The 15,224-nt window shown below is 39.2% G+C and overlaps 1 protein-coding gene across 1 annotated transcript in view; it reads left to right on the top strand.

Moving 5' to 3' along the window:
• NLK (nemo like kinase) overlaps positions 1-15,224 on the top strand; it is a gene marked incomplete in the record, with an annotated part of 196,979 nt that overhangs the window by 170,926 nt on the left and 10,829 nt on the right. The window contains 3 exon segments of the mRNA XM_014584980.2: positions 2,515-2,724; positions 7,458-7,559; positions 12,177-12,263. Of these exon segments, the coding sequence (XP_014440466.1) occupies positions 2,515-2,724; positions 7,458-7,559; positions 12,177-12,263 (399 nt within the window).

Genomic DNA, 15,224 nt, shown 5'->3' with positions numbered 1-15,224 from the left:
TAGGGAAAAGAATTGCTGTGTAACCATGCCCCATTAGGGTAGGGTGGGGGAGAAAACATGTGGCCCCTGGCAATTATAAATGGATAGATAGATAGAAAGAGAAAAAAAAGCAATGGTTTGCAGACTTTTTAAGCTGCTAGAACCCTTTTTCAAACGAGCTCATATTTCTGGACCCTCAACTTAGAAAACAGAAATGTTATTTTATCACTAATAATACTGACTTGTAAAAGTTAGTCACAACCCTGGGGGTATAGTGGGCCATTACTATCTGATCTTATCCTCAGTCCTCCCAGTTTTTGGTTACCCAATATCAAGAAAATCTTAATTCCAGTAGATAAGCAGTAGTTAGTGGTGATGGCACTACTGCTATTTAATAGTTCACTTTGCAGCTTCACTATACTTTTCAGTTAAGCAAAAATAGCACGAAAATTTTTTTTTCTAAGTCTATATAGAAATTAACCAGTCTTGGTACCAGCAGACGACATTAATGGTTACATCGGCAGACTCCCATGTAGTTGTCTGCAGTTCAACTCTTGGATCTGGCAACTTAAAACTCAAGCTGGGCACATTTGTGTGCGTGCCCAAGATCCTGAGAGGAGAATAGAGAAGGGATTGCAGCATGGCCATCCCCACAGGGGGTGACTTCTTGCTTTCTGTCTCTGTCTCTCCAGCAAGCACACGTGCCTTGTAGCAAAAAAAATCTCTCAAAAAAAAAAAAAAGAAATTAACCAGCCTTCCTTATTTGTTGTTATGTCTCCAGATTCTCACATACTGGCTGGACTCTGACAGGTGCTGAATTAAATATTTGTGTCATGAAGAAATGAATGAACCTAAGCATTAGTATTCTACAGTGGGTTACATTTTTATATATTAACACATGTCTGTGGGAATTATTATTTTAAAAAGATAGATGCATGCAAGGTTTGAATTAAATGTTTATGAAACTAATGAATTACCTTGTCAAGACTAGATTCAACTGGGGCCATCAGGTGACATGGTGGTTAAGGCATTGGAATCCCAACGGCCGACCACAATTTGAGTCTCAGAGTTGGTGACTTACTTTCTCTGTCTTTCTCTGGGTAGTGCACATGCCCTATAGAAAATTATAAACAATAATCATATATTTATAATAATAATAAAATGAAATAATTTTTTAAACTCTTAAAAAACTCAATTCCACAATATTCAGTTTGAAACCCTGAACTTTAAGGACATTTTGCAATATATATCCTATGAAGATGGTGGACATAGTCTTAGCTCAGAATATCTTCAAGGCATATTCCTTTTTTTTCCTTTATTTTCCTTTTTTTGGAGAGGTTTTTGCTATAGGGCGCATGCGCTCGCCAGAAAGACAGAGAGAGACAGAAAGCGAGAAATCACCCCCCCAGTGGAGATGGCTATGCCGCAATCCCTTCTCCTCCATTCTCCTCTTGGGATCTTGAGCACGCACGCACATGTGCCCAGCATGAGTTTAAGACACCGGGTCTGGGACTTACAACACGGTCGACTACATGGGAGTCCAGCAACATAGCTATTATGCTAACTGCTGGCCCCTTCAAGGCATATTTCTTTTATCTTGTAATATTTTCCTCTGTAATCCAGTTTTTAAAATAAATAGTAACTTTATTTATTTTAATTTGACCAGAGAGACAGAAGTGAGAGAGAGAGAGAGAAAGTGAGAAATCAAGCTGCCAGGTCTGGGACTCGAACTGCAGTCAGCCATATGGGAGTCCAGCACCCCCAACAACCATGCCATCTACCAGCCCTAACTGTGGTATTTTTAAGCCATGGAGTCTAGGCTTAAAAAACACACCAGGTGTGTGTGTATGCATGCACAAAATCCCAAGAGGACATTGAAGAGAAGGGATTATGGGGTGGCCATCACCCTTGGGGGATGGGATGCTTTCTCACTTCTCTCTCTCTCTTCAGTGAACACACATGCCCTGTAACAAGTTTAAAAAAGAGAAGTTAAATAGTTTTGTTTCTTCATTGAACCTGGAATTTTACATTTAGAGGTTTTTCTTTTATTTTTTTTTCCCAATTATCAGTTGGAAACAAAGATATGAAGGGTATTTTCAAAATGCATGATTTTATGTAGAAACATGAAAGTTTGAGACTTTCTTTCCCTCTTATCCAAATAAAACTAGATTGCATATTGGCACAAATGTACTATACCTATATCATTAAAAATTGCAGGACCAGCCACAGTGTGCAGCAGTAACACTAGAGGCTATATCAGGGCTGTTTCTGGGTACAAGGCTGTTTCCTGTGCAAGTTGGGTACATGCGCTCTTATTCTTGATCTTTGGTGGCTTAGGGGGACAGCAGCAGTGGGGGGCGGGGGGCCTTGCAGCATCAGAACTAACTGAAGGTGTTGTTCTTTCTCTCAGTAAATAAATTTTTTTTTTTTAAATCAAAGTTCAGAGATCTGTCAGGTTTTGATGTTTTGTTTTACTCTTCCATTTGTCAATGTATTTGTCTGATTGACAGTGTTTTGGTTATCTTTTCTATGTAGATTTGTGATTTTGGATTGGCCAGAGTGGAAGAATTAGATGAATCCCGTCATATGACTCAGGAAGTTGTTACTCAGTATTATCGGGCTCCGGAAATCCTGATGGGCAGCCGTCATTACAGCAATGCTATTGACATCTGGTCTGTCGGATGTATCTTTGCAGAACTACTAGGACGAAGAATACTGTTTCAGGCACAGAGTCCCATTCAGCAGGTTTGATTTCACTTTAAAGCTTTCATAGCTGTCAATTGTATTAGATTTGAAGTAAAAAACCATTTTGCACGTATGTCTTGGGCTTGTTCATTGTACTGTTTCATTTGCTTTTTAGAAAATTCAGGTACACTGAAAAATCAGAAATATTACAGAGAGATTCATTTTGTAAGTTACAGACCTATTAGAGAGAGTGTTGATTTTATTGCCTGTACCGATGCGTGGCAGCAGACTGCTGTAACAATTTGCACAGGTATAACCTTCAGTTGTTAGAGGCCTCTGTTTTTGCTGAGTGGCTCTGACTTGAAAATGCATCTGGTAAAAAATAATTTTTAAAAATTAATGTTACTTTGCCTTTATAGCTAATTCATTAATATACATATTTTCTTTCTTTCTTTTTTTTTTTGGAGAGGTTTTTGCTATAGGGTGTGTGAGCTCTCCAGAAAGACAGAGAGAGACAGAGAGAAAGAAAGCAAGAAATCACCCTCCAGGAGGGATGGCCATACCACAATCTTTTCTCCTCCACTCTCCTCTCGGGATCTTGGGCACACGCGCACATGCACCCAGCGTGAGTTTAAGCTGCCGGGTCCGGGACTCGAACTGCAGTCGACTTCATGGGAGTCCAGCAACATAGCCTTTATGCCAACTGCTGGTCCCGATATACATATTTTCTTAGAATAATTCCCAAGTATTTTTTACTCACACATTTTAACAATATGGCTTTCATGAAAATAATGTAACAGCATTGAACTCAGGCTGTGGAATCAGACCTGTGAGTTCAAATCATAGTTCTGTCATCCACTATCTATTAAATCTTGGGTAGGTTATTTAGCTTCTCTGTTTATGTCTGTGTGTCTGTCTAAAAATGTTCTCAACATGATTGTGCAGATTAAATGAAGTAATAAAACTGAAAAGACATACCAAAAAAAAAAGGGAAACTGAAAAGGAGGCCTGGCACACAGTAAGCATTCAGTAAATGCAGTTATGATGGTGGTGTGCTAGGATACTAGGGATGTGGCAGTAAATAAGACAAAGTTATTCTTGCCTTTGTAAAACTTTCATATGAGACAGGAAATATGTATATAAATAACTACAATCCCAAGTCATAATAACTCTATAAAGAAAAATTAAACTAGGTTACAGATAGAGAATGATGATAAAACAGAGTGGCACTAAAGGATTCTCTGAGGGAATAACATTTCATCCATGTGAAATGAGGGAACAAGACACTGGTGAAGCGTTCCAGGAAGAGGGAAGCCAGCATGATAAAGCCCTGAGGCAGGAACGAGCATGGCATGTTGGAGGGATGGCACGAACAAGGGAGAACCCATTGGAGATGAATTTAGAGCAAAAGTGCCTGGCTATGGTGACCTCATAAGGACTTTGGATTTTATTTCTAAGTGTTATGGAAGACTCCATGAAGCATTTGAGCAAGGAAGTGTTAAGATTTGGCTGATCACATTTAAGAAAATGACATTGACTACTGTGTATCTTTGTAAATAATTCCTGCACTTGACCAGAACAGAATCATTTCTTTCTACAAAGAATTGTTCTTTCAGGGCCTGCAGGTGGTGAGGTGATTAAGGGCACTGGACTCACTCATGGGCAACTGGTTTGAGCCCCAGACCTGACAGCTTGCTTTCTCACTTTCTCTCTCTCTCTTTCACTCTCACTCACTCTGTCCCTCTCTGGTCAAATTAAAATAAATAAATAACATCAAATAAAATACTTCTTTAAAAAAAAAAAAAAAGAATTGTTCTTTCCACAAATTGTTAACTAGTATGTTAGAAAGAAACTATATATGCTATAATCTATATTTAAATGAAGTCTTTTTTTTTTTTTAAAGAGGTTTTTACCTTAGGGTCCATCCACTCACTGGAGAGAGATAGAAACAGAGAAAGTTTGAGAGAGAAAGTGTGAAATCACCCCCTGGGGGGGTGGCCCCACCACAATCCCTTCTCCTTCATTCTCCTCCCAGGATCATGGATATACACACACATGTGTCATGTGTGATTTTTCAAGCCACCGGGTCTAGGACTTGAACTGCAATCGACCATGTGGGAGTCCAGCAACATTACCTCTATGCCATCTACTGGCCCCCCCAAAGGTTTTTTGTTGTTGTTTTCTAATATACATCTTTAAAATTGATGTTGATAATAAAAAATTATCAGGTGCATTAATGTATAACACAATATTGGGTACTATTGACAATATCCACATTATTGTTCAATTTCTTTAGAAAATAGTTTAACAGACTTACCTGTGAGACTATCAGACAACTGGCCATAAGAAGCTGTCAAAAGATGAATGTGACTATTACCTTACACATAGAAAAACCTAAATAAACTAATAGTAGTAATAAAAGAGTGTTCAGATTCTATATATCAAACAAGGATCTTGGTTGTTGCTGAAAAGAACATGTAAAGGAGGATGTGAAGCAGCTGGAATAGAATTCAAATCTGATTTTTAGAGAAATGTGTAAGTCTTGTGTTTGCCTTTCTTACATAGCCATCGAAGGAGAACTCTGTTGTCAGTGTGTCTGAGGGTGAGAAATCAAGGTGTACAACAAGGAGAAAGTCTAACTACTAAATGGAATTAGTTATTTTTGTGTAGCATTTTCTCTGTATCTTTGAGAAATAATCACCCCAATATTATAGTAGATTTCATAAAAACACTTCACATGCATGGATCTGATCCAGTTTAGATTAACTTTCTGAGTATTCCTATTTTTTTGTTTGTTTGTTTTAGGTTTTTTTGTTTGTTTGTTTGTTTGTTTGCCATATGGCACAAACTTTCCAGAGAGAGACAGAGAGGGAAAGTGAGAAATCACCTCAGGAGTGTTGGCCACAATGCAATCCCTTCTCTTCCATTCTTCTTTTGGGACTTTTGGGCATGCATGCACATGTGCCTGGCATGTCTCCCAAGCTGGTAGGTCTTGAACTCAAACCTGGAGTGGGCCATGTGGGATCCAGCACTTGAACCACCATGCCACCTGCTGGCCCCTTTGTTCCCATTTTTTTTTCAGGAGCTAGTTGTTTTCTTCTTCCTTTAATGTTGTTGTTAGAGATCCAAAGTATGGCCTACTTATTTTCCCCAAAAAAACTTTGTGTAGAGGTCTTGCCTTCTGTGCAAGGTAGGCTTTTGAAGCATCTCCATTGTCTTGGAGGGAGGGAATGGTGGTCATCATCCCAGGGTTTAGATAAGAGCTGAACATAGTGCTTTATATTCGGCAAACCCAGAATTAGGAAAAGAAGTGTTCTCTAGTTAAAGGGATTCACATAAAATGTTATTGCCGATTAGGTTATGAAGTTAGAACAGTTGTTAATGCTACAGAACATTGGTAAGGTAGTTTGTTACCTACAAAGACTTGTTTGTGAGAAGACTATCTTATTGGTCTCTTTTATTGTGCCCAGCTAGCTAAATGTGGCCTTACACCATGTCATAGTTTTCTAAGTACCACAGTTTTCTGCCAGTACTAAGAGATTTCTAGCATGACTAGAATATAAATGTACTGGCCTAAACATTGAGAGCTTAACTTTCATTTCAGGTGCGAATGTTTTGAGCGTTTATTAAATCACACCTGTCTGATTTGTGGATTTGCTCTTTGATGAGCTTGGATCCATTTGAAGCATCTGAATCCACTCATTAACTGTTTGAAAAGAACACTCATTAGCCTTCAGCAGAGCAGTTCAGTTCTGTAAAGATCATAGATGCTGTGGTACAGGACAACAGGGCAGGCAGATGCAGACTCCATAATTGCTCTAGCCTTACCACATGCATGCCAAAACACATTTTCTATATTTCTATCATGAATTCCTGATAAATATCTTACTGTTCTGGTTTTTATTTTCCCTTCCTCTGTTGTAATTTCCGATTTACAATCATTGTATCTGTGTAGGGTACTGCGATATGGTTTTTCAAAGCATCATGCAGTTTGTAGTTAATCGAGGATATATCAGTGCTGGCCAGTGGTATGGTGGTTGAGGCGCTGGATTCCCACATGGCTGACTGTGGTTCAAGTCCTGGGCCTGGTAGCTTACTTTCTCTTTCTCTCTCTTTCCTTGTGTCCCTCTCTGGTCAAATAACAGTAACAAATAAAATTAAGTAAATGATGTTTTTAATCAAGGATATAGACATTCTTCTTATTTGACATTGAACACTACATTACATAGTTCTATACATTCCCCTCCCTTTTCTGGAAGTTTATATTGAATTGTCAAGTCACTTTTTGCTACGCTGTGATCCACTGTCCTGTAACCTATTCTACTTATTTTACATGCATTTTTGTGTCTGATAAACATTTTTGGGGGGGGTGGAGGTTTTTGCTATAGGGTGCGTGCGCTCACCAGAAAGATGGACAGAAGGCAAGAAAACATCCCGCAAGGAGGATGGCCACACCTCAGTCTCTTTTCCTCCATTCTCCCCTTGGGATCTTGGGCACACATGCACATGCATCTGGTATGAGTTTAAGTTATCGGGTCCAAAACTCAAACCGCAGGCGACTACATGGGAGTCCAGTGATGTAGCCATTATACCATCTGCTGGTCACAAACACTTTTGATTTTGTTTTTAATCAACCAGAAAGTAAAAACAGGGGCTCGTGTCTGTTAATATAGAGCTTGTCTTAGGGGCTTTTGTCCCCCACATTTCGTCCCCGTATCTAAGGCTGTAATGTAAGAGTAACAAAGGATTGTTTCCATGAGCTTGCTATAAGTCTGTCTTTTGTTTCCTTGCAGTTGGATTTGATCACAGATCTGCTGGGTACCCCATCACTGGAAGCAATGAGGACGGCTTGTGAAGGCGCCAAGGCACACATACTCAGGGGTCCTCATAAACAGGTAACAGAGGAGGGGATACGTGTGTGATAACCATCTATTTGTGTAGGATTTCCCTCCTAATAGAATAATATAGAGAGAATTTTGTAAATACATTTCATTTATTTATTTATTGTGTGTTGGGCACAGCATTCACCAGAGACAGACAGAGAGAAAGAGACAGTGGGAAATCACCCCTGTAGGGGAGATGGCCACTCTGCAATCCCTTCTCCTCCATTCTGCTCCTGCACTTTTAGGCACACACATGTTCCTGAGGTGATTTTCAAGCCACTGGGTCCAGAACTCAAACTGCACAGCTGGCCATGTGGGATCTAGTGCCTTTACCTCCACGTCACCTACTGGCCCTGTATTGAGAATTTTTAAACAAAAAATGTAAGTTTTACTTAATGTTTTATATTATGACCCAAAGTAAGAAAATATTTAATAGTCATCAAAAATAGTCTCTTTTTTTTAATTATTTTATTGAACTTTATTTTTATTTGTTTGTTTGTTTTAATTTGACCAGAGAGAGACAGAGAAAGTGTGAAAGCAAGCCGCCAGGGCCACGACTCAAACCAAGGTCAGCCATGTGAGAGTTCAGTATCCTTAACCACCACACCAAAGGCACTGGACTCCCACATGGCTGACCTTGCTTTGAGTCCTGGACCTAGTGGCTTGCTTACTCACTTTCCACCTTTCTCTCAGCTCACTCGCTCTCTCCCTCCTTTCCCCACCTCCAGTCAAATTAAAAAAAAAAAAAAAAGTTGTTTTCTAATGCCATAGGAGAAACTATATAGCTTTATAGCCCCTTTGCTAATCAGTGAGCCCTGGCTCTGTGTCCCCTGGCTTATTGCTGTATATAGTTGGAGCTTTGACCTCAATGCCATAACCTAGTATATATATATCAAGATATCCTTCTAAGTAAAGAGCCAAAATACCTAGTATCTCTTATTCCAGCCAGTACTGTGAAGCTGTTGCTGTTGTCCTCTTGCCACTAGCAGAGACTCAAGGTGTGAATGTTACTAGAAAAAACTATAAAGAGAGATTTCCAGATTTGCACTGATCAGTGTTACTTGGGATCAGCCAGAATCACTGCTGAGAAACATGGGATGGTTTTTATCTCCACCTGTTGGTTTAGCAGGATTTTTTTTACAAGTACCTTCCTAATCTCTTTTAGACTTAACAGCTTAATGATGTGAAGAATGAGTAAGGGGAATATTTTCCCTAGAAACAGTAAGCTGAAACAACAGATAAGGCTCAAACAGAGTGAGCTGGCAACTAATTTTGCCATGTGTTCTTTCAAATTGAGCATTTCGATGATCTGATTGATGGTACCGAATGACAGACTGAATTTGACACTCGTCAAAGTACCAGTCAGATGTTTAGTCAATGCCTCCCTTCCTTCTTGCAGTTCGCTCTCTATAATTCTAGTGTGGGTCCAGAGCTTCCCTATTTCACAGCTATAAAGGGCAATGAGGTAAAGTGTGTTATTTGCTTCTAAAACTGGCCCAGGCTAGTAAATAGAATTGCATGCTTGTATTTTAAATAGCCCCTGGATGGTTCCTTCTTTCTGTTACATTTCGTTTAGAACTGTAAAGTAATGTGAGGCCCTAACACCCTTAGAAGACACTGTAAGTCTTAACCTAGCCGAAGATTCTATATTGTAGAAGGAACTAACATGCCAGCATCAGAAACATTAAACAAATTTGTGGAAAACTCATGGTAAATGCATCTTTGGAAGTAGCAAAATATTTTTCCCTCTTTTACTGATTTCATTAGGTCCATAAATCATGACTAGCTAAGATAGCCAGTAAGAAAAAGTGAGCAAGATCAGATGCCCTGGTGCCACTCTTCTGTCTCTAGTGGAGTTTGAACTATTGCTAGTGGCTGTCAGCTAATGAATACTCTGTGTCAGAGAGCTGCTGAACAGCAGCGTAGAGGGCAAGTCTTCTTGAGTTTTCTGCTTGCTGTCTAGAACAGCTCTAAAACAATTTACTACACCAAAAGTCACTGTGCTGCTTTGAGCATTCCTGGCAAGGTCTTTTCTACCAGAGAATTTAGTTAGTTATTAGTTAGTTTTTGCCATACGGCACATGAACTAGCTGAAGAGAGAGACAGAAAGTGAGAAATCACTCCAGGGAGATGGCCACACCACAGTCCCTCTCCTCCATTCCCCTCTCGGGATGTTGGGCATGCACACACACACACCCTGCTTGATTTTCAAGCTAACAGGTCTAAGGTTCAAACCATGGTCAGCCATGTGGAAGTTGAGCCTTAACTCCCACACCACTTGCTGGCCCCTTTATATTTATTTTTTAAATAAACTTTATTCATTCATTTTTCCCATGAGAAAGCAGAGATAGAGAGGCCCCCTATAGGATCTTTACATCACAAGCATGTTTATACCTGGGTGCTCAGGGAGATCCTAGAGCATGAGCCCAGACCCTTTCCCAGGTGAGTCCAGTTATGTTACCACTATGCTGCCATCCTGTCCACTACGCAAACTGTTTAAAGTTAGTTGTAAAAATCCTAGAGCTTTCAATGAAATAAAAATAATAAATAGAAGGGCACTTCAAAAAGCTTGTGGAAAAATGAAATTAAAGCACAAATTTGAGGGACTAACAGATAGCATAATGGTTACAGCACTGGATTCCCACATAGTTCAAGTCCCGGACCAGGAGGCTTAACCTTAACACTGGGCATCAAGTCAAATAACGGAAAAAAGAGTTGAAGGTATATGTTGGATTCACCATTGCCTGGTCTGCCCTCACCTGTTTTAGATGTTGTACCCATCTTAGCATTCAAGAGAATAGATACCATATGACTAGTCAACCTGGGTCCATTCTTGGAACTGGGAGACTAAAATCAAGCAAACCATTTGGTTTTGGAATGAAAAGAGTGGTTCCCTAAAGGTCAAGGCATATCAGTCAGGGGTGGTGGGGAAAGAACACTGTACAATATTTTTTTATTTATTGCCTGTTTTATACAACTAAAAATCTTGGATGAAAGGAAGATTAGCTGCCACAGCCTAAGCATCTAGTAGAGAAGATTCTTGTTGAGGTATTGACCTATTGATGGGTTCAAAAAGTCTGTCAGCCCTTAGGCCTTTGTTCATCTCTTACAAAGTGTAGAGTTTCATTTTTCCTCAGTTTATTTCCAGCTAATTATATCAGACATAGATGAAATATTTTCACTGAAGTGAAAATAACCCTGCCTTCTGACAGGAACCATACCTTACATTTAATTCATTCAAAGGGTGCTAAGAGATTCTTTCAGGTCAAGCTTGTTTTGTAGGTAGGTCTCTCTTACGTCATCTCCAGGCACCTGCTGTAGTGCACCGTGCAATGTGCGTGCTCAGTTCGGGTTCTGCCTGGGCATCACAGCTTCTTTCTTTTCCGCCAGCTAATGTCTAGAACTTCGGCAGGTGCAGTGGGTGAAAGCTGACAGGAACATCTGCTCGGGGTAATCACGAGCATGGCTGGCTCTCCCATGGCAGCCAGCACTCTGCAGTTAGTCATGGTGACTGTGGCATTATTCAGAGCCTCTCACCCAGGTCCAGAAGCTCATCTTTGCTTTGTTTACTGATAATTAATCACATTCCTTAGTAGAGCACTCTTTATAACCCTTCCTGTTCTCATGACTCAGCACTAGCACCTACTCCCTCTTACATTGCTAAGTAACTTAAAAACTTGCAGGACAAACAGAAAATGGGCTGGTTTATTTTAAAGAGGGAAAATTAACATGTGGATGTTGAGAGAATTGACATAAACTCTTAGATATTTAGGGCATATTTCTAAGCATTCTTTTGTTTGTTTGTTTATTCAAATTGATTCAATTGCATTTATGAGAGATATAAACTTGTCTGTTGTTAATAAACCTGGTTTTTACCATAATGGTTTGTGAATTAAAGAGAAAGAACTGGGGGACCAGCAGTTAGCGTAATGGCTATGTTGCTGGACTCCCATGTAGCCAACCGCAGTTCGAGTCCCGGGCCCAGTGGCTTAAACTCACGCCGGGTGCATGTGCATGCGTGCCCAAGATCCCGAGAGAAGAATGGAGGAGAAGGGATTGTGGCATGGGTGATTTCTCGTTTTCTATCTCTGTCTTTTTGGCGAGCACATGTGCCCTATAGCAAAAACCTCTCTAAAAAAAAGAGAAGGAACTGGAATTCGAAATGCAGCATCTTATTCCAGCAGGTGGTGGTGGTTAAAGTGACTTGACTCCCACATAGCCAGACATGGTTCTAGTCCCAGACACAGTGACTTTAAAAATCACACTGGGCACATGTTTGTGCATGCCCAAAATCTTAAGAGGAGAATGGAGGAGAAGGAATTGTAACATGGGCATCCCCCCTGAGGGGTGATTTCTTACTTTCCCTCCTTCTGGCAAGTGCACATGGTCTATGGCAAAAACCTGGGGAAAAAAACTAATAATACAAAATAAAATATGCTAGTTGAAGCCAGTGATAGTCATTGCATTTTAAAACTATGTAATGAGGGGAAAACTCATTCCCTTGGAGTTTAGAATTATGTGTACTTTGTCTTTTGAGCTGGGAACATACCTTGTTATAAGCTGGGTGTATTCCATATCTACTTTCATGAAGACTTACTTAAATATTTTAATTTTTAAATTTCTTTTCAGCCATCTCTTCCTGTACTCTATACCCTGTCTAGCCAGGCTACACATGAAGCTGTTCATCTCCTTTGCAGGATGTTGGTCTTTGATCCAGTAAGTAGTGTTTGTTTTTATAATTTTTTTAAAGAAGTATTTTATTAAATTTTATTTACTTATTTTAATTTGACCAGAGAGGGACAGAGCAGGAGAGAGAGAGAAGGAGAGAAAGCAAGCCACCAGGTCTGGGACTAGAACCAGAGTCAGCCATGTGGGAGTCCAGCACCTTTAGCAACCATACCACCTGCCAGCCCCTTTATAAATTTTTAATGGATTAAAAAAATACATGTGTTCTAAGAGAAACAGCCTGGTTTTGAATAGATTGGCAATATAAATAATGACTTCCCAGAAGATAAGTTTCAATCCCCAGTTTTTATCATACAGAAGTTTGACATAGCATAAAAGCCTAGGTAGAAAAATAAGGAACTGTACCATCCCTACTGATCTCAATATTTTTAAAAGAAACTTGACACCTAATCAGAAGGGGAAAAATTTAAGATTATTTGAAAAAACCTGCCCATTATATATTTCATAAGGAAATGTTTATTGGAATGTTGAGAGAAGCGTAGCTGTTTCAAATGTCTTTCTGGACTTGACTCTTCTGGGATATGCCACAAATTACACCATAAGTTCACCTCTTCGTTTATTCATTCGTCCCAAAAATTTTCGTTATTCACGTTTTTGCAGTAACTATTGTCAAAGACTCAGAAAATGGAAGCATTTAGAAAAAGAAAAAATGTTACTTGCCAAGAAATACTAGGAAATCAGCAAATACAAAACACAACAGGTATTTGAAAGGTAATCCACAAAATTACCAGTTATTAAGTTTACATTTGTCTATTCATGATAAGAAAACAGCACTTTCTCACATGATTATCAAATCCACAAAGGTCATACCTATCTTTAGACATCAGCATAACAAAGATCAGGGGTAAAAGTATGTTCTGTTAGGGAGGCCAGGTCTGTGGGACCTGTTAGGACTTTGTCATTTAGTGGACAGAAGCAATCACAGTGACCTCAGTCACTTGTGTGATTTATCAGGTTACAAAGTGACTATTTGTTGCTGTTAATTTAGTACTTGTTTATTTTTATTTTCTTTTGTTTTACAGTGGTTAGGACCTGTTTAGTGAGAGAAACATCAAAAAGTGGCAATTCCTGCTTCCATAGCCTCTCCTTGGGGTCAGGGTCTCCCCAGTTAAGGTCTTTTTCAGTCACATAACTTTAATGAGCTAGTGATTTATAATAGTATTGTTAGTTTGATATTTTATTTGGCTAACAGTTTATAGCTAACAGAAGATATTGGTTAATAGGTAAAGACCTCTGTTTGTATGACTAACAAAACTAAGTTCAAGCTTCAGAGGTCATTTCTGTCTGCCCATAGATAATTTTATAAAGGTCCTAAAATTTACTTTGATGTGTAAGAAATATTCTCTTTTTCAGTTCTGTTTAGATTAGGAACCAAGAACTATGTAATTTACCTCTACCAAGTTCGTTTGCATTTCTTATAAAGCTGTTTCTCTGAGAGTCCATGTTTATTAATACGCCTGTCCTGCCAGGAAGTCAAAGTCTTTACAACTTTTTTGTGTTGTTATTATTATCATTATTTATTTATTTAGCCAGAGGCTGCATGCACTTGCTGGAGAGAAACAGTGATGGAGAGAGAGAGAGAAAGTGAAAAAGTACCCTCCATCGGAAGTGGTCATACTGCAGTCCCTTCCCTTCCATCTCTCCTTTCTTAAGGGATTTTGGGCATACACACACACAAGTGTCCAACATGTATCTCAAGCCTCCAGGTCTGGGACTTAAACTGCAGAGCCTGCCATGTGGTATCCAGCTGCCTTTACCACCACACCAAGGGCTGGTCTCATCAACCTTTAAGGCTTGAATTTCCTAAGCAGTAGAGCATGTAACAAGCAATTTTCCTTGGCTGCCTTTTTGACATAAATTCTACAAATAATAAGCAGTCCTTCTTTTTTTTTTTTTTTTGTTTTGTTTTGTTTTGTTTTGTTTACTGTGTGAGTGAGGTCATATTGACCCTCAAAAAATTTCAGATTTTGGAGCATTTTGGATTTTCAGATTAGTATTGCTCAACCTATGTAAGGAAAAAGCAGAAACCACCTTAGGATGATAAGGCTATAGGGCTTTGATCCTTATATTATAATAATGTCAACAATATTAGAAAGGGTAGAGTATGATAAACAGTTTACATCAAGATTTAATAACTATTACTTCAAAATACTGAAAACAGGGCTTGCCTCATAGCTCAGTGGTTAAGGGAGCCAGATCCCACATGACTGACCACAGTTGAACTCCCAGTCCAGTGGCTTTAAAACATGCTAGATGCATGTATGTGCATATCCAGGGTCCAGGTTGGAAAAATGAAAAAGAGATATTAGTGTGACTCTGCCCCACTGGAGGCTATATCCTCCTTTTCTCTCTCTCTCTCCCTGCCCAGCCCCCTCTTTGCCTGGTGAGCACCTGTGGCCTCTACCGATGAATGGACAGCAGGAAGGAGACATTAAGTCTTCAGATACTTTAATTTATCCAAAAGCAGTAAATATTTATAAGCAGTAATTTAAAGGATAACAATAAGTAACAGTAGTTTTTTGTTTTTTTTTTTTTAACTTTATCCATTCATTTATTCTAATTTGACCAGAGAAGGACAGACCAAGAGAGAGAGAGAAAGTAAGAAAGCAAGCCACCAGGTCCAGGACACGAACCTCAGTCAGCCATGTGGGAGAACAACCCCTTTAACCACCACATCACCTGCCAGCCCCAGTAACAGTAATATTTAAGAATTTAGGCTGAATTATTCGCCTTTTTTCCCTTGACAAACAAAACACATCTGTTTTCTTGTGCACTCGTCTTCTGTCATCATACACATTCTTATTTACATTCTTAAAAACAACCATATGTACTTTAATATAACCCAAGGGTAGTACACATCTAAATTATAATTATTAACTCACTCAGATTTGATTTGATAATTTACCCAAAGAATTATCCTTCATAGGCATA

This window comes from Tupaia chinensis, unplaced genomic scaffold (assembly GCF_000334495.1).
Source record: "Tupaia chinensis unplaced genomic scaffold, TupChi_1.0 Scaffold148350_1, whole genome shotgun sequence".
Classification (NCBI taxonomy): Eukaryota; Metazoa; Chordata; class Mammalia; order Scandentia; family Tupaiidae; genus Tupaia; species Tupaia belangeri.
This window is presented reverse-complemented; position numbering and strand designations above follow the sequence as displayed.